The sequence below is a fragment of the Vipera berus genome, assembly GCF_964194415.1.
Source record: "Vipera berus genome assembly, chromosome: 2".
NCBI classification, from domain to species: Eukaryota; Metazoa; Chordata; class Lepidosauria; order Squamata; family Viperidae; genus Vipera; species Vipera berus.
In genome coordinates, this window is record NC_138203.1 from 229,069,858 (window position 1) to 229,086,233 (window position 16,376).

General features: G+C 37.9%; 1 protein-coding gene across 3 annotated transcripts; it reads left to right on the forward strand.

Moving 5' to 3' along the window:
* The first annotated feature begins 3,007 nt into the window (after positions 1-3,007).
* Positions 3,008-15,929, forward strand: FBXW12 (F-box and WD repeat domain containing 12). Of its 3 annotated transcripts, none has more exons than XM_081317725.1 (10): positions 3,008-3,457; positions 4,689-4,726; positions 5,889-6,049; positions 6,891-7,012; positions 9,987-10,196; positions 10,941-11,102; positions 12,388-12,592; positions 14,217-14,389; positions 14,523-14,647; positions 15,457-15,929. In XM_081317725.1, exons 1-10 carry the CDS (start codon positions 3,365-3,367, stop codon positions 15,554-15,556), a joined length of 1,389 nt encoding a protein of 462 aa, XP_081173851.1. In that variant the 5' UTR covers positions 3,008-3,364; the 3' UTR covers positions 15,557-15,929. The 3 variants fall into 3 exon arrangements, with proteins under 3 accessions (XP_081173851.1, XP_081173850.1, XP_081173852.1); XM_081317724.1 differs by having other exon boundaries at positions 3,016-3,457; positions 14,217-14,392; XM_081317726.1 differs by lacking the exons at positions 9,987-10,196; positions 10,941-11,102 and having other exon boundaries at positions 3,019-3,457; positions 14,217-14,392.
* Positions 15,930-16,376: the final 447 nt, after the last annotated feature.

Consider the following 16,376-nt stretch of genomic DNA (forward strand, 5'->3'; position numbering starts at 1 on the left):
ATAAATAAATAAATAAATAAATAAATAAATAAATAAATAAATAAATAAATAAATAAAACAAAACATACAATGAACGGTTGCAGGAACTGGGTATCCCTAGGGATAGCAGTCTTTTAATGTTTGAGGGGCTGTCACAAAGAAGAGTGGGTCAAGAGTGGGTCAACTTATTCTCCAAAGCACTTAAGAGCAACAGATGGAAACTTATCAAAGATCCAACCTAGAATTAAGAAGAAATTTCCTGACAGTGAGTACAATTAATCAGTGGAACAGCTTGCTTTCAGAAATTGTGGGTGTTTCAACACTGGAGGTTTTTAAGAAGAGATCGGCAGCCATTTTTCAGGAAAGGTATAGAATCTTCTGCTTGGGCAAGGGGATTGGACTAAATGATCTCCAAGGTTTCTTCCAACTCTGTATTCATTATAGTCTTTCTACCTTTTTAACCTCATTTGGCCAGGACTCAAAATTTAGTCCATTTGGGGAAACAGAGGTCTACATCTGAATGGAACCAGGCTCTCCATGCATGTGATGTGAGTTTCTCCCTGTTATGTTTAGTTTTATTTTTTTAGGTTTATTTTTTGTTTGTTTTTAGGTTTTTCACTGATTTTTAATTGTATGACATCTATTGTCTACAATGAATTATGTGGCCTTACAAATCTACATTAGAAATAAATAAATGTACCACTTAGAAAATGGTAATGGAGTGGTTCAGGTCTTGGATAAGAAGTGGAAAGGTCCAGGGAAAAGTGCACTTACTGCCATGGAAACCCACAGGGTGACTTAGTGTGCTTTCTCCACTCAACATATCCCAAAGTGTTCTTGTAAATTAAAAATTCTCTTCCTAGGCTGTGTTCACTCATTAGTTTTGTAGACTCTTACAAGCCTGCAGAATGCCCTGAACTGCACACTAACTATTCCTGAGAATACCACGGACAGCCAAGAAAACAAACCAATGCATTACTGAACCAATCAATCCAGATTTCTCATTTGAGGCACATATGACCAGGCTCAAATTATCCTGAATTTGGACAACTTATGTAAAGCCCTGGTTCTCTGGAGAAGGCTCCAGTGCTGGGAACCGTGGAAGGAAAGAAAAAAGGACCATTAGCAGCAAAGAGGATGGACTCAAGTTAGTTACAGTGATGATGAATGCACCAGGAAGACCTGAAAGACCAGCTTAGGGACATATCATCATGGAGAAAATCTCTCTTTGTGCTTGTCGTGGTTCAGAGCGTCCTGCAAACACAAGCCAATATGGTCCTCCCCGTACTACTCACCAACAGTAAAAGAAAAAAAAGAATAGAAAATCGTAGTAAGTTACTAAGAAAGTAACTAATGGAACTATTGTAAATCAACAAGCAATCTCTCAGCAGATTCCTCTTTTGTGCCCACGCCTTGTTGCTAAGGATGAAGGCGTGGTTTCCTGTGCAGGTTACGCCCGTTACTTTCTAAACATAGATCAGAACAGAAATCTAGCAGAGCGCAGCCGCTCTCCAACTTAATGCAAACTACATTTCCCAGAGTGCCTGCAAGTTTTACCACTGAGCCACGAGGAGTCACGAAGAAGGGAACCGGAAACATCAGGGTCGCCTACGAGGAAGCCCGACGGAAGTCGAGGCACGGTGAGACTTGGGAGAGGCTCTGTAAAAAATACTTCCGCTTCCCACCTGCGCCCCGTTTCCGTTTGTGAGAAGGCACTTGGAATGCATGCACCTCGAAATCTGCAGCAATATGGAGAATACCTTCGATTCTCTAACAGTATTCAGGACCCTTGAGCTTCATTCTTTAGGGTTGATGCTTCCACTTCTCCCCTGCAGCAATTCAACAGATGAGATCAGGATTGTGAACGGCGGTGAAGCCGATCTCTGAAAAACACCAACTTCCGCTCAAAATATTTACATAGTGGCTGGTGGGGGTGGAGGACACCGGATGCGTCCTCCTGCAGACTGCAAAGGGTGCAGCACGTTCAGCAAGAAGGCAGATATAGCTTCATTGCACGATAGCCCACCTGAGCGAAAGGCCTGGGTATGAACGTTTGCAAGAATTTATAAGCGTCCGTCTAAAGAGCTTGGATAGGGCAGGGATTTGCTCTCGCCAGAGAAGCGTGAGTGCCTCAAAAGTAAGGTCCATTCCCTACGGCCTGTCCCCGCTGTTAGGATAGAGCAGTGTTTCTCAATCTAAGCGGCTTTAAGATCTATGGACTTCAACTGCCAGAATTCCCCAGCCAGCATGGCCATTGCTAAGAATTCTGGAAACTGAAGTTGCACTTCAAAGTTGCCCAGGTTAGAAAACGCTGCAAAGTGTGACTCAACCTTTATTATATCAATATATTTTATTTTATTTTATTTGTAGGGTTTATGCTTGTTTTTATATTGATATGTACTATCTTAATTTTTGGAGCTGCCCTACCACCTAGCAAAATACATTGCCTTCATTGGTAGTGACTGGGAGAATATATTAAGAACATGCAGACTGACTGATGAATAGCAATAGTATAATGTATACAGTATAGTGTATTAATTTTTTTCTTGAAAATACCACCATCTCCTCTGCGTGGCAATCTCATCCATCCACATATGATACAAAATACAATAAAGCTTACATTCTATGGTTCTCCATTGGTTAAACTGGAAACAAACGAAAGTTAGACTTTCAGAACTTGTATATATTGTTTTATTATGCCTAGCATTTTGCTTGATTCCAGCAAATTCTAATAAAATCATAATTAAACTCTCGGTTAGCCCACTGTGTGAACCGCCTCATTCTTGTGTTCAAAAGTATAGCTAAAGTCTCTTTTCCTCTTCTCTCAGCCAGTTTGCTGTGGGATTGACTTTCAGTTAAAAAAAACTTGATAAACTATATATTGCCTATAAAGAAGTAAGAGCCATCATTTTTTCTATAAAAATTATTAGGAAAGACGGTACTGTAGCATTCTTCAACCTGGATACCTTCCAGGTGCATTGCAGTTGCTTTTCCCAGGCCATGTTATCTGAAATTGTGGGAGCAATAGTCTCCAAATGTTTGGAGAGTTCCAGGATAACTTTGGGTTTATTTTTACAATAAACGCTGTTTATGTTTATTTGGTATTAGAAATGTGTACCTGTAAAAGTGATCAATTTCCTGAAAAGAACTATTAAGTAATGATATATAGTAACTGAGCAGATCAGTTCCGCTCCACGTCCCCTAGGTGCAAACAATATTTTAAGTCTGCCGCTCTGATTCTTGACGGGCAGCTCAAAGGCAAGTCACGGGGGAATCCAAAACTTTAATCCCGCCTCGACGAAGTGCTCCATCGTTGCATTCGGCTGGGGCGTGGAGGAAAAAGAAACGTCTCCGTAGGTCGGTTGTGAGGACGCCTGAAAGCACGATGAGCGCCGAGTCGCTGACACTGGATTGCATTATTCATCTCTTCTCGTACTTGGAAGTGCCGGATCTACTCAGAGCAGCTCAAGTGAACAAGGTACACCCGCTCCCCAATGTAGACCCCGAAGCAGACCTGGGATGGTGCGTACTTGACTGATACGCGGCGGTGATTCAACCACGCTCAATTCAGTACCAGTTTTCCCCCAACCTGCTCCCGTTATGGCTGTTGGGCATGTGATTTGCAATCCACGGATCGGGTTGCGGAAGGCTAGTATAGATCATGCTAACTTCGATCCTTTCCTTCATATATAGTCCGTTCATTTGCCAACAAGAGTGCTCTTCTTGCCTTTTTAAGGCGGGAGGGAAAACGTCCCAAACGGACCTTAAAATTCTCGAAGGAAAATGAAAGGGAGTTCCGAATAGTTATTTTCGAAACAAGTCTTCAACTAGTTTAATAGAGGGGAGAAGACAGCGCGATCTTTTCTCCACCGCAAGAGCCTTTGACGGCACCGTCACAACCCGGGCCAACGCGTCGCTGCAGAAGAGAGGGAGAAGGGAGCCGGAAGTCTCGCCCTTTATAGGAACTCAGCTGGCCGTGACGACATATCCGATTTTTGTTGGTTTACATGCTGGGTCCAGTTTGGGCACTTCAGGATTGCGTGCTGCGGGGCGGGGGTAGCTCTACTTCTCACTTTGGGAACCTGCTTGTCCTCCATTTTATTGTCTTGACGGCTTCGGAGCGTTCCATTAGGCAGTAAAGCATTTGGCCCCACTTGACCTGATGCCAGGAATAGCTTTACCAGCTGAGTTGATGCTACTTGCAGGACTCTTTAAGGGTGAAATTCAATGAGGCTTTCTTATATCTCCCTAAAGTAGCGCCTTCCAGGGAATTAGGTGTAAATTGAATAAAATGGGCTTGGATCCTTGAGTAAACACAGTATGGGGCTATCTTGCAGTTTGTCAAGCACTGGTTGAGTTCCTTAAATCTTACTAAGCCATAGCTAATGTTGCATGACATACTAAACCACAATTGATTCGATCTCATTTGGGTTTATAGGACACACAGAACTATAAACCAGAGGGGCCGGGTTGGCACAATATATTAGGCATGTTTGGGGTTCAGTGTGCGGCATGAACCCAAGCATTGTGGTTAGTTCAGCTATTGTACTTAGGTATACAATGAATTGCAGTTGAGTATTAAACATGAGCCATGTCATTATGGTTTATTCTATCATGGTTGAATCAAATCATAGTTGGTGCAAGCTGTGAATTCTATCTTTTGGTTCAGCTGCTTCTGAAAACTGCCATTCCTTTCCTTCCCATTTTAGGCATGGAATGAAGCAGCAGAGACCACCTTTCTCTGGAGGTGAGAGCAGCAAGAAATGGTGGAAAGGTCTGGATTTCACCTGAGAATGGATATTAGTGGATACATTTCTTTCCAACAATTTAGTCCTGGTTGTTAGGTTGAGAGGGTGAATTGTTATTTTTGCCACATCCTGCTTATGGTTTTCCCAGAGGTAGTGTTACTGGATCTCAGTTGCAAAAGTTCAAACCAGCAAAAGGCCATCTTATACTTGCCTGGATTTTTGTAGCCCAGATCCGTAGTCTCAGTGACAAATGCCCAGTTGGTTTCTATATCAACAGAATGCTAGACTAGAGAGACCTCCAGTCTGAGAAAACTTCTGTGCAGTCTTAAGTCAGTTAATAGATGTACCTGGTACATCTTTTACTAAGCAAAAATCGTATCTTTTTGCTTAGTAAGTCTTAAAAGTTCTCTTTAAAGGTTAGCCAGGTGCTGCCACCTACTGAGACTAAGTAGGCCTGATTGGTCTTTCACTGCCTGGGAACTCCATGGTTAATGTCTAGATGGGGAAACTGAACCAGATGTATCAAGGGCATAATTATATTTCATATAAATACAAATATAGGACCATCATTTGAGGACCCTTCCATTTAATAGATTCAGATGATGCAAAAAAGAAAATGGCCTTCTTGGTCTTCTATTTAACAGCATTTCAGCATTTGATAAAGACTTGTCTTGTTCAAAGAAATTCTCATTTTATCAGAAATGTAAATTTCATTTTAGCTCCAGAATCAGTTTATATTTTCTATTTTTATTTCCTTAAATATGTAATTACATTTTATTGTTGTGAATCAACTTTATGATTTTAAAGCTCCAGAAGAATATAAATGTTTAAATAATTAATGTGCCTATTGTAAATACTTGCATATTTCTATATTCCACTGACTGTTAAGAAATATAGGTGATTGTTCTATAATTGTTAGTAACTATTGAGTTCATGATATCTCTCAGTATTTAAAGTACTTTAATTTTCTTATTACAAATTGAGATTTGTAGAATTCAGAAATGACATTAAAATAAACCTTCAAACATTCTTTTTAATCTAATAAATCACCACATTTTCAGAAGACGATTGCTAAAAAAGTTAGAATTACTATTTTGTAAAGCAGATTTGAAGAAAGCAATTTACATTTCTCAGTAATAGTGCAATTGTTTATATTTATAGAAATATGTGTCTAAAAAGCTGGGCTTTCTGCAATATCTCTGTGATCCCAGGAATGCACTCTTGGAAAAAGTACTACCTTCATCGCTCAAATCTTGAATCTAAGATGACATCAGGACAGCCTTCTGTTGATTATACATGTAAAGCTATGAGAGGACACAATGGTATGAGAAATGTGATGAACCACTAAAATAATCTTTTCTAAAAGAAAAAATATATTGCAATCATTTCTAATTCTCAACTTGCATTATAACATAGTTATGTGTATGGTTTGTATTCAGAAAAATAACTTCCAGTTCTGCAGTAATGGAAGTGCACAGGGTCCTATAAAACTCTGTGCGGGTTTTTAGAAAGCAAGAGTTCATAATCTGAGAAAACATACCTGGTATATGTACCATAGTTATCAAATATTTTCCCAATCGGTAGCTTGCCAGTCCCTAGGTTTGAGGCCTCCAGGAAATTTTAAACCAGTTTTCTATCTATCTGTTCATCCTCATACATTCATATAAGTGTAGAAACAATCTAAACCTATATAATTTCTCAAGATGGGTCTAATTCACCTCCTCCATTACTGTCATGGTCTCTGAATCTGAATGCAAACATTTGTTTGCTCAAAAAGCCTAATGAAATCATCCACTTCTATCCTGGCTGGAATGGCCTAGCAGTGCTTGGAATCAATTTTCTATTTAGGAAGTTGAGTGAGGGAAGAAAAATCAATTGCATTGCAATTGCACCATTGCAGACCATTCCAACAAATACATTGCAAAGGTTCTCTTAAGTTTGTATTTTATGTACTTCTACTCATTTGTGATCCAATATTTTAAAACTGATCCAACTGCTAATATTTATAGTTGATTGTAAACGTACAGTGTATTATGCAAAGTGAAAATGCCATGCGATTGATAGTTTAGTTTTCAGAAAGAATGTTCTTCTGGAGCCATTGAACTAGATATTCAAGCCCCCAAATATTTTGCTTTTAAACAAAGATCTGTTGTGTTGCTGCAGGAGTGATATATGAAATGGCTTATCTATCAGAGAATGAGCATACGTTTGCAACAGGAAAAGTAAATTCCACTATATGTACTGTATCTTCTGATGGCACAGTCAGGGCATGGAATGTCCAAGAGGTAAGAAAAAGGAGCATGTCAAACTCACGACGTCACGTGACATCGCACAACATATCAGAATGGTGTTGCCATTATCAGCAATGGGGTGGGCATGGCTTCCAGATGATGCGTCCAGCCCACGGGCCGGCAGTTTGACACCCCTGGATTTGAAGTAAATAACTTCAAAGATTTGCAGAGAAGAGCCATAAAGACCTGGCTCTTTCCCAGGCTTTGGGTTTGCGTAGCTAATGCCCCCTTTGTGGGATGTTAGTTGATGCTGAGATGTTTTTTGTCTTTTTCTTTGTAACTGATTATGTTTGATTATCTCATTATCTCATTGTGTTTGATTATCTCATTATCTTTATTCAGTATTGTTTTTGTGTTTTGTGAGCTGACAAAAGTCATTTGGAGTTGGTATCAAATTGGATAAATATATAAAAGCTTTAAAAAATGTACATAAAAACTTTTTAAAAAAAAAACCCAATGCATATTATTGAGCCCTTTGTTGGAAAGTTGGAGGCCTGAAACCTCCTTTACCAGAAGATCTCTGCATCATGACACTCTTGTCCCACTTCCTGTTTTGGGACAGTGGCTTGATAATTTCCTGTTGCTACCACCTATCTTTCAGGAGTGGCACATCTGGCGTCTACCCCTGACCTCTAATGTGCTTCCTTTCTGATGATTGAAAGGTCAAAAAGCAAATGCAGAAATAATTTTTATAATTCCACCTCCTGGCCATGTAGCCTAAAATAATGTGAATAGAGAATTCAACCCATTTTTCCCCATCCCTGCTTTAGAAGTAAACCAGCTTCTGAAAATAAACGATACAAAAGATTTTAAAAAACAGGAAAAAAATGTAAAATACTCTATTCAGTTTTATATAATGAAATGCAAATGATCAGTGCTGTGAAAGAAGAGGTGCAGTTACATCAATCATAGTCAACAGTCTTAAATTCTAAAAGAAAATATATTGCCCTGTGTAGACCAGATGATTCTTGTTGAAATGAGTGCTCTTGAGCAGAATCGCAGAGATCTCAGAAGAGAGGCTGTTTACAATTGTTTTATAGATCACACGACTATTCTAGAACAAAAGGAAACATTTTTGGATGTATCTGTAGTATGCATACATACTATTCAGTTCCTTAACTTCTATAGACAAAAAGAACATGTGATCACCATCTACGGTGTTCTCAGCTAACTTCTGACAAGCAAAGTTAATGGAGAAAATCCAGATTTACTTAATGGCTGCAGTTTTATTTAACTGTGATTTGCTTAATGTCCATGACAAAAAATGATTGTGAAATTGGGTGTGACTCAGTTAACAACTGTGCTGCTTAGCGGTGAAAGTTAGGATCCCAATTGTGGTCATAAAGTGAGAACTGTTTATATATTTATTCTGTTACTTCAATGGCAGGAAGTTACTGTGATTAAAAGTTGTCTTATTATTGTTCATGAAACAGAATTCTACAGTGAGTATTCCAAAGGAACTCCTTTAATTGAATTTCACCACTGAATATAGGTAGTTTATGGGGATAATGGTGGTAAAATGAGCATTGTGCATTGCTTGGTCAAAAATCTAAAGATAGTGAATCAGGCAAAACTGAATTTTGTTATCAAGAAGAAGATGATCTATGACAACTGATGAGTTTCAGATAAGAAAGGCTGATAAGAGAGGTTGATGAACAATCAGCAGATCAAAGGGAAATTTGTCATATTGTTGCTACTCTTCCATATTGCAATGTTTGTGCAAGATGCATCCTTTGTATGATAATGGAAGAGGTGGAAATGTCAAGAGTTGAAATTTGCCAGCAAGTCATGCTATGAGAATAACGATGACTTTCTTTACTAAATTTAACTTGCTTTAAAAACAAATTAAAACCCTGGCTTTGGCAGGAAAACTCATGGTTACAGTTTTTTGGGACTTGGATAGTGCTATTCACATGGGTTTCCTGGAACCTGGCACCACTATCAACTCAGTGCTAAACTGTAACATTCAAAACTTTGAAACAGTTAAGCAGAATCCGGAAGCAAGAAACAAATTTTGCTGGAAGGCAGTAACTTTAAACCTGACATCAGCCACCCAAAAGGCAATTGCAAAGTTGGAGCTCACTATCTTACCCCATCCATCATACAGTCCAGTTCTGGCACCATGTGACTACTTTTTCCCTAAATTGAAAATTTACTCTCAAGGGAATCGTTTGATCCAAATGATGACGTAGAAAGGACTCACAAAGTCTGGGTAAAAGGATAAGCTAAATGAAGTTCTTTCATAACAGCTTTAAGATGCAAGTTGGAGAAAGCTGACCCACTCTATTTAACAGTTCAAGAAATAGCATTAAATAACATTCCAATAATGTTCTGAAAGTGGAATGTTATTTTGAAGATGTAGTGCGAGCTATATAAACAATCTGCTGTTTCTTTGAAGAATGTAGCACATGAAAAATAGCTGATGAAGACATACCTGATGCAGATAATGAAAAAATCATGTAAAAGGAAATAAAGTATTACAAATCTAAATATTTAGACACTTTTTTCTCCCAAGACTGTTTTCACAATAATGCAGTTTTTAAATTCTCTGATTTAATGGTCTTTGAGGGCATAGACATCACAACTGAGATCCAAAGGAAGTTCTTATTTTATGTGAAATGAACTAAACTCTTTTAGGTATTTTTGACCATAGCTCAGGACTTCGAAATACAATGGAAAAGTCTGGCTCATTATCATGATCTAATAGAGAAATAAATTAAGTGAACAAGTTTCAACAAGATAAAAATTTTGTGGGTGTTGTTTTTTTTTGCTAACACCAATAGAAATACAGTTTTTCACCAAACAAGTGTATTGGAACAGAAACTAGATATCTTTTCATGGAAAAGTATTTGAGATGGGAAAGAATGCATGGTACATAAACTTGCAATAATGATTGCACTAACAGGAAGATGTGTGTGTTTTTTTTAAAAAAAATGTTAATCAAATAGAATGAATTTTCTTTTATCAGGGTAAACAGATTTGGTCTAGTCCCCAACAGGAATTTCCACTAGTAAATATTATCACATTTCCTGCATTTAACCTGGTGGCTACAGCAGATACTCAGGGGACAGTCACACTCTGGCATGGGACTACAGGGGAAAAGATTTCTACTTTTTCAGTGTTATCCACATCATGCTGTATGGTAGCCTACACAATAAAGAATAATCCATTCTTAATGGTAAGTAGCACACTGAATGAGTTGATCGCCATCCTCAAGGAAGCTTTCTTCCGATTGTGACATATTTATGAAATAGGACATTTTAAAGTTATAGAAATAAAAGTAGCCTGTTTACCTGTGGCAGCTGTGTCAGTCAGAAATCAGCACCATCCCTTTTGTTTGGCCATAACGTCTTGGGGCATCCATGGCGTTTGGGAAGTTGAGCCTTTTTCTTACTTCACAGTTTAGCAGCATTTCCTCTGGACATGAAGCATGGGGAGTTTCCCATTGCTTGGAACTCCCACATTTCTCTTCTTAAACCCTGGAATTTCCCCCTCTCCCTAAATGGCAAAAGTGATCATCCTACATTCTCCATAGTTGCTTGGAGGATTAGGATTGTGTCTTTCTCAATGCAGGAAGTTTTGAAGATGCCTGATTCCTCTTGACCTGAAAAGAAACTTTAGCAAGGATGCTGAAAGGAGGCCAGGCACCAGTTAGCTGCCACAATGTTGCCCCGTTGGTCAGCTGTAAGAAAAATATTATTTGTAGTTCAGGGGTTGACATTCAAGGCTTTATAGAGTTGATGGAATTAGCTTGTGGTCCAATTAGCTTAGCAATTTTTGTAGATACTAACTTGCCAGAAATTGGCTGTAGTAGAGTAGAGCTTTTGCTTGTCCCCAGTCTGTTATTTTGAATTTTTATGAGGTAATTAGCATCTCTGAAATTCATTGTATTTTGCATATTTTTTCCTCTTCTTTGATTTAGGTGGGCACTGAAGAAGGCTCACTTTATACCTTGGCAGCAACTGATCTAAGCCAAATTTTATACAAAAAATTGTTTCAGAACTGTGGTATACAGTTGTCTTTGTGTTCACCAGATGGACAATGGATACTTGTTTGTCCTAGTGATACTGCTTTTTCACCAAAGGTATGGTTTCTGTTATGATGAAATGTGTCTGTTGAGATCTAGTGGCACTGCAGCAAAGCAGACAAAACCGTTTGTAATTATTTCAGAAGGGTTAGGCAAAAAGCAAGAGTGATAAGAATGGCAAGGAAGTAGAATTCAAGAGGTCAGAAAGGAAAACGTCTTAACAGTTAAGAGATTCAACTCACAGCAAGGGAGTCTTTCCTTCACTGGAGGTGTGAATACAAAACATGGATGCCCTTTTTTCAAGGTTACTACATAATGGATTCCTGCAGTGGTTTGGGCTTGATGACTTATAACAAACTAATTTGCAACTGTTATGTTCTTTGACATAGGGCAGTCTTGGTGGATTTTAGAATGGCTGTAATATTTAAACTCTTATGTTTCCTTCACATGATTAACATTCTGAATCTGATTGTTACTGCTTCTACCCAGTTGTTCTTTCTGGGAGAACATTTGTGAAATGCAGCCACAAAATTAATCTCAGCTAATACAGACTGAGGACAGTTACAGTAGCAAAATTGTGGTTTTACTGTTTTGTGCTACATTGTAGGTCATCCTGAGAGTTTTGGCTCTGACTTATTAAATGAGTAAATAAAATAAGAATTTGTGTTTGCTCCATTTTTATTCTTTGCCTTTCTTCAACAAGTTGCTAAAGAAAACTAAGAACTTGAAATTTGTCTAATTAGTTTTTGGGTTCTAATAGACATTATTATGTTCGGATTTTTCTAACAAATTGGTAATCTGCCTGTAGCAGATCTTGTATATCAAGGTTTCACCTGCAGATAGTAGCCTAGGTTCAAAGAATGGTATTTCTAACTTTATGGTAAGGTTTGCATTTTTCAAATGGGAACAAGTTTCAAAAGTCATGTATGATGCAGAATGGAGCTTTGCAATTCAAATAAGATGGGTCAGGTATTAGAAGCTGTCGGTTATAAGCAGATCAAAGGCTCAACTCCCAGCATTTTAAAAAGGTTTAGAAAGGATTTCTTGGAAAATTGCTGCCAAGCAATATAAACCAGATGCTGGTAACCAGGTGTTTTCTCAAGCATTTGAACCATAATTCCCATCGGACATGCTGGCTAGAGCTGAATGTAGATATACCAATTCTTTTATCTCATGGATAGACAGTCCTGAGATAAATCAGTGTCCCTAGTTGGGGTAAAACGTTTAATATATTGACATACATTTTTAATAAAGTTCAAAAGTTGCACTAATATTTCTAAAAAGTATAAAATAAATTTTTGGATCCCAACTTATTGGTATGATTTTCTTTTTTGCGTATCAGGTATTTAACACACATTATGCAACTCAGCCAGAAGATGATGATTTGATGCTATCTAGTCCTTTACCTATTGTAAATCATTGTGGTGTGATGTGCTGGTTACCAGCAGAATCAGCAAGAATTGCCATTTTGCACAAAAATGAGATGTTTCACATTGATAGCTTTGATATAGTAATTGAGAAGTCTAAATACAAAAAGAATGTTACAGGTAGGTTTCATCAAGTTGTTGAGTAATTTTAGAAGTGCCACTGGATATTTAAAATGTGCTGGACCATAATGGAAAAAAAATATAAAAAGTTTTGTCAGACAGCACCATTATTAAGACTAAATATATCCAAATAGTAGCTTTTTACTATTTTTGACAATATATCCAAAGCTTTTCTATACAAACATGCAGGTGTCATTTCTAATCCCTGAATAATACTCTGGGGAAAATCCTTTTTGACAGCTTTTGGAGTTTCTTAGATTACATAATCTTCTAAAATGACTTACTCTATTTGAAGTTCTGTAGAAATCTAGAGCCTTTAATTCCTTTTGAGTATTCATTGTTTGTTATTTGAAATACTCATACCCTACTTTGCTACCACAAAGTCTCCTGGAATGTTTACAAAAAGGAAATATATGATAGAGTGGACAAAAAGGTAAAAGAAATATAAATTATATTGGTTGGTTGAATTGCCTAGAAGATTGGTAATATACAGATTCTAAATTAATAGTTGGCAATCTAGAGCATATGATAGTTGGAATGGAGAGAAAGGTAAAAGAACTATGGCTGATAATTGGTTGGTTGAATTGCCTAGATGATTGGTAATATACAGATTCTAATGACTTGCAATTTGTTGTAAACTGCCCAGCGTTACCTTGCAGTGAAATGGGCAGCAAACAAATTTAATAAATAAAATAAATAAAAATTTATTTATTTATTACCAGGCTGTCCTGTTCCTGGTTAAGCTTTTCCTTTTCCTTTTATTTCTTTCAATTTTTGCTTTTATTACTTTCAGTTAAGATAAGCTTAGATTTGCTCGCTAATGGTTGCCTAAATGCCTATGATACTGACCCAGCTGGTGGTATGGACTCTCTTGGGGCAGCCCTATGTCCCAAGCGTAGAGGCTCTGGTGAGTGGTAGCCACCAAGATGTCTCTGGAGGAATGAATCCCATTGCTCATGCTATGCCAGAAGACTGGATGACTTTGGGCCTGTCCCTCTCAGCCCAATTCACCTCAGAGTTTTTGTCGTGGGGAAAATAGCACTATTGGATACGTTTATTGCCTTGAGTTATTTATAAAAATAATAAAGACAGGATATAAATAAAATTAATAATAAAATGGTATCAAGTGAAACTGTCTTCCCATCTTTGATGTTATTTCGCAGTGTCAGGATTGCAATTCTCAGAACTCCTAATATAACAAAGAACATTTGGGTGAAATAGAATACAGATTTTGATTGTTTATAGCAGGGGTGTCAAACTCAATTTCATTGAGGGCCGCATCAGCATTGCAGTTGCCCTCAGGGGGCTGGGTGGGTGTGGCCTGGGTGGGCGTGGCCTACTGGGTTGGCATGGCTAAAGTGTGTATGGCCTACTGGGTGGGCCTGGCCAGCTCTACATCGTTTGCATTTAGGGTGCCTATGGGGGCCTGGGCAGGAGTGGGACAGATCTGAGGGTCTCTGGGCCAGGGCCAAGGCAGTGGGGGCCGTTCCCTCCCTGTTTCCAGGATGGCTTCGTGGGCCACATGAAACCACTTCGCGGGCAGGATCTGGCCCCCGGGCCTTGTGTTTGACATGTCTGGTTTATAGGATACAAGAATGAGTGTTATATTCTTTTTATGCAAAAGCTCAACAGGTTGCAAGCTTCACACTGCCAGCCCAACAGCAGATGACAAATATGAAAGGATTTGGCAAACAAACCCTTCTTATAGCAGCTGGACCAGAACTGACAGTATACTCTCTGACTGGGACTGTACTGATGACTTTCAAGGATCATCATAAAATTATTACATCTATTTGGGTGGTATAGTGACTCTTCCTCATTTACATTTTCGTCTATTATTTTGCTAAAAAAAAACCCTGAGTAGTTGTTACTTTCTGCTCTGCATAGGTATTAGGCATATTTAACTAAACAACTTTCCATCCTACCCCAGGATCCTTTTCATGTCGTGACATCTTCCATGGACCTTTCACTCCGTGTGTACTCCTGGAAAAATAACAAATCCTCTTTGTTGACAAGTTGCTATCATTTATTGGGAGGATCTCACAGATGGTCAAGGTAAGTCTCATCTTTTAAAAACTGTTATGGTTAGTTGGCATTTTAACAGCCTACTGACAGTGTCAACATTTCATTTAGTATTTTTCAAATGTGATTATAGTATTGAGCACCCGCTGGCAATTTATCTTGTTCGGGACTCCCAGATAACTAGTTGACAGTTTATCCTGCCTGAACTTGTCTATTTAAGATGTAGCAGAGAAGTCTTTTGTGTATTCATGCAGGCTTTCTGCACAGAGAAATTCCTCCATTCGTCCCCAAGTTGTTACATGCAGGTTGAAAATTTCCTTTTCTTATTCAGCTTTCAAACCTCATCTGACCCTTTCAGGCTGATATTTTAACCTGATTTGCTGATTATTAACCATGGTGTTCTCTTTAAAAGACAGATTAAAAATGTTTAATTTCTTATTGTATATCAAACAGGGTGTGGGAGATCCGCTTTTCCTTTCTTTATGGTAATACCTACTCACCAATTTATCCAAACATTAGCAGGTTAAGAATAGCCTTGATATGTCTATATTTTTAAATTCTTTTAATGTATTTTGTTATAATCACAAATATTTGTATCTGGAGACCACACTGAAATATATTACTCAAAGATACCAACTTTCCAATTGCAAATTACAGAATCAAGTGTAGTGTATCATGCAATGAGCCAACTGATGTAGGCTTTGCAGTATATCTCAGCCTGCAATGAAATATTGTTCCATGTAAAACCTGGGTCCATAGTTTTAAGTTTTGTACTTTACATATTGAATTATTTCAATCTGACTTGTTTAACCAAGTACAACACAAATATTTCATTCATATAGTGGCTTCAGATCTGTGACATGCGATGATGTCAGTATTGTTGGAATAGTGGCTGGAATTGATGGCAAAGACATTTTAAGAGCATATTCCTTTCATCTGTAAGAGTTCGGTGCACTTGTTTCACTCTTATCCACCAAGTTGTCCAACTCAAACGATAATACAAGCATGATTGAAACCACTACAACTAATTGACTGAAATGATCAATTACCTTTTCAATAACCAATCTGACTAAATTCCACTTGACTTGAAAAAGACTTACAAGTTGTTTAGCTTTATTAAATGTACCTCATAACTTAAATGTGTGTGTACAATTTTACATTGTGTTTACATGATTGTTTTGCTTTTTCTATTTTTCCATTAATAAATGCTACTTTCTAAAAAATATGTCTAAATATGCAGTATAAATTATACCCTCCAAGGCTTTTGTACATTGTGGAAAAATACTTCATAGGCTGAATGTCATTATAAATAAGCAGATAACCTGTTTGCTGCATGAACAATGTGTATTTCAAAAATCATTTCATAGGGATCACTAAAGGTACTAGAGGTAGATATATTTTGTGGCGACCTTTAAGAAATTCTAATTTAATAATTGCATATATTGAACAGGATCAACCAGAACACATTTGAATTCTTTCCAAATCTTTAACACCTGTGACCTTAGGAGACTTTTTTTTTAATCTAGCAAAGTAACACGCTGCGCTTACATGCAGACATATTACTTGTTATGAGTAAGAATCTAGTCAAATATGAGAAATTGTATGAACAATAATTTAGTAGGTACAAGAGGCAGGGCAGCCAAGGGGGGGCAGGGGCGGGGAGGAGATTGCGGGAGGAAAAAAATTCAAGATTCTATCTTAAGTGGCTTGTTGTGGATGTTACTTTTAGTTTTTTGTGGTTTTTTTTAAACTGGGAACTTAT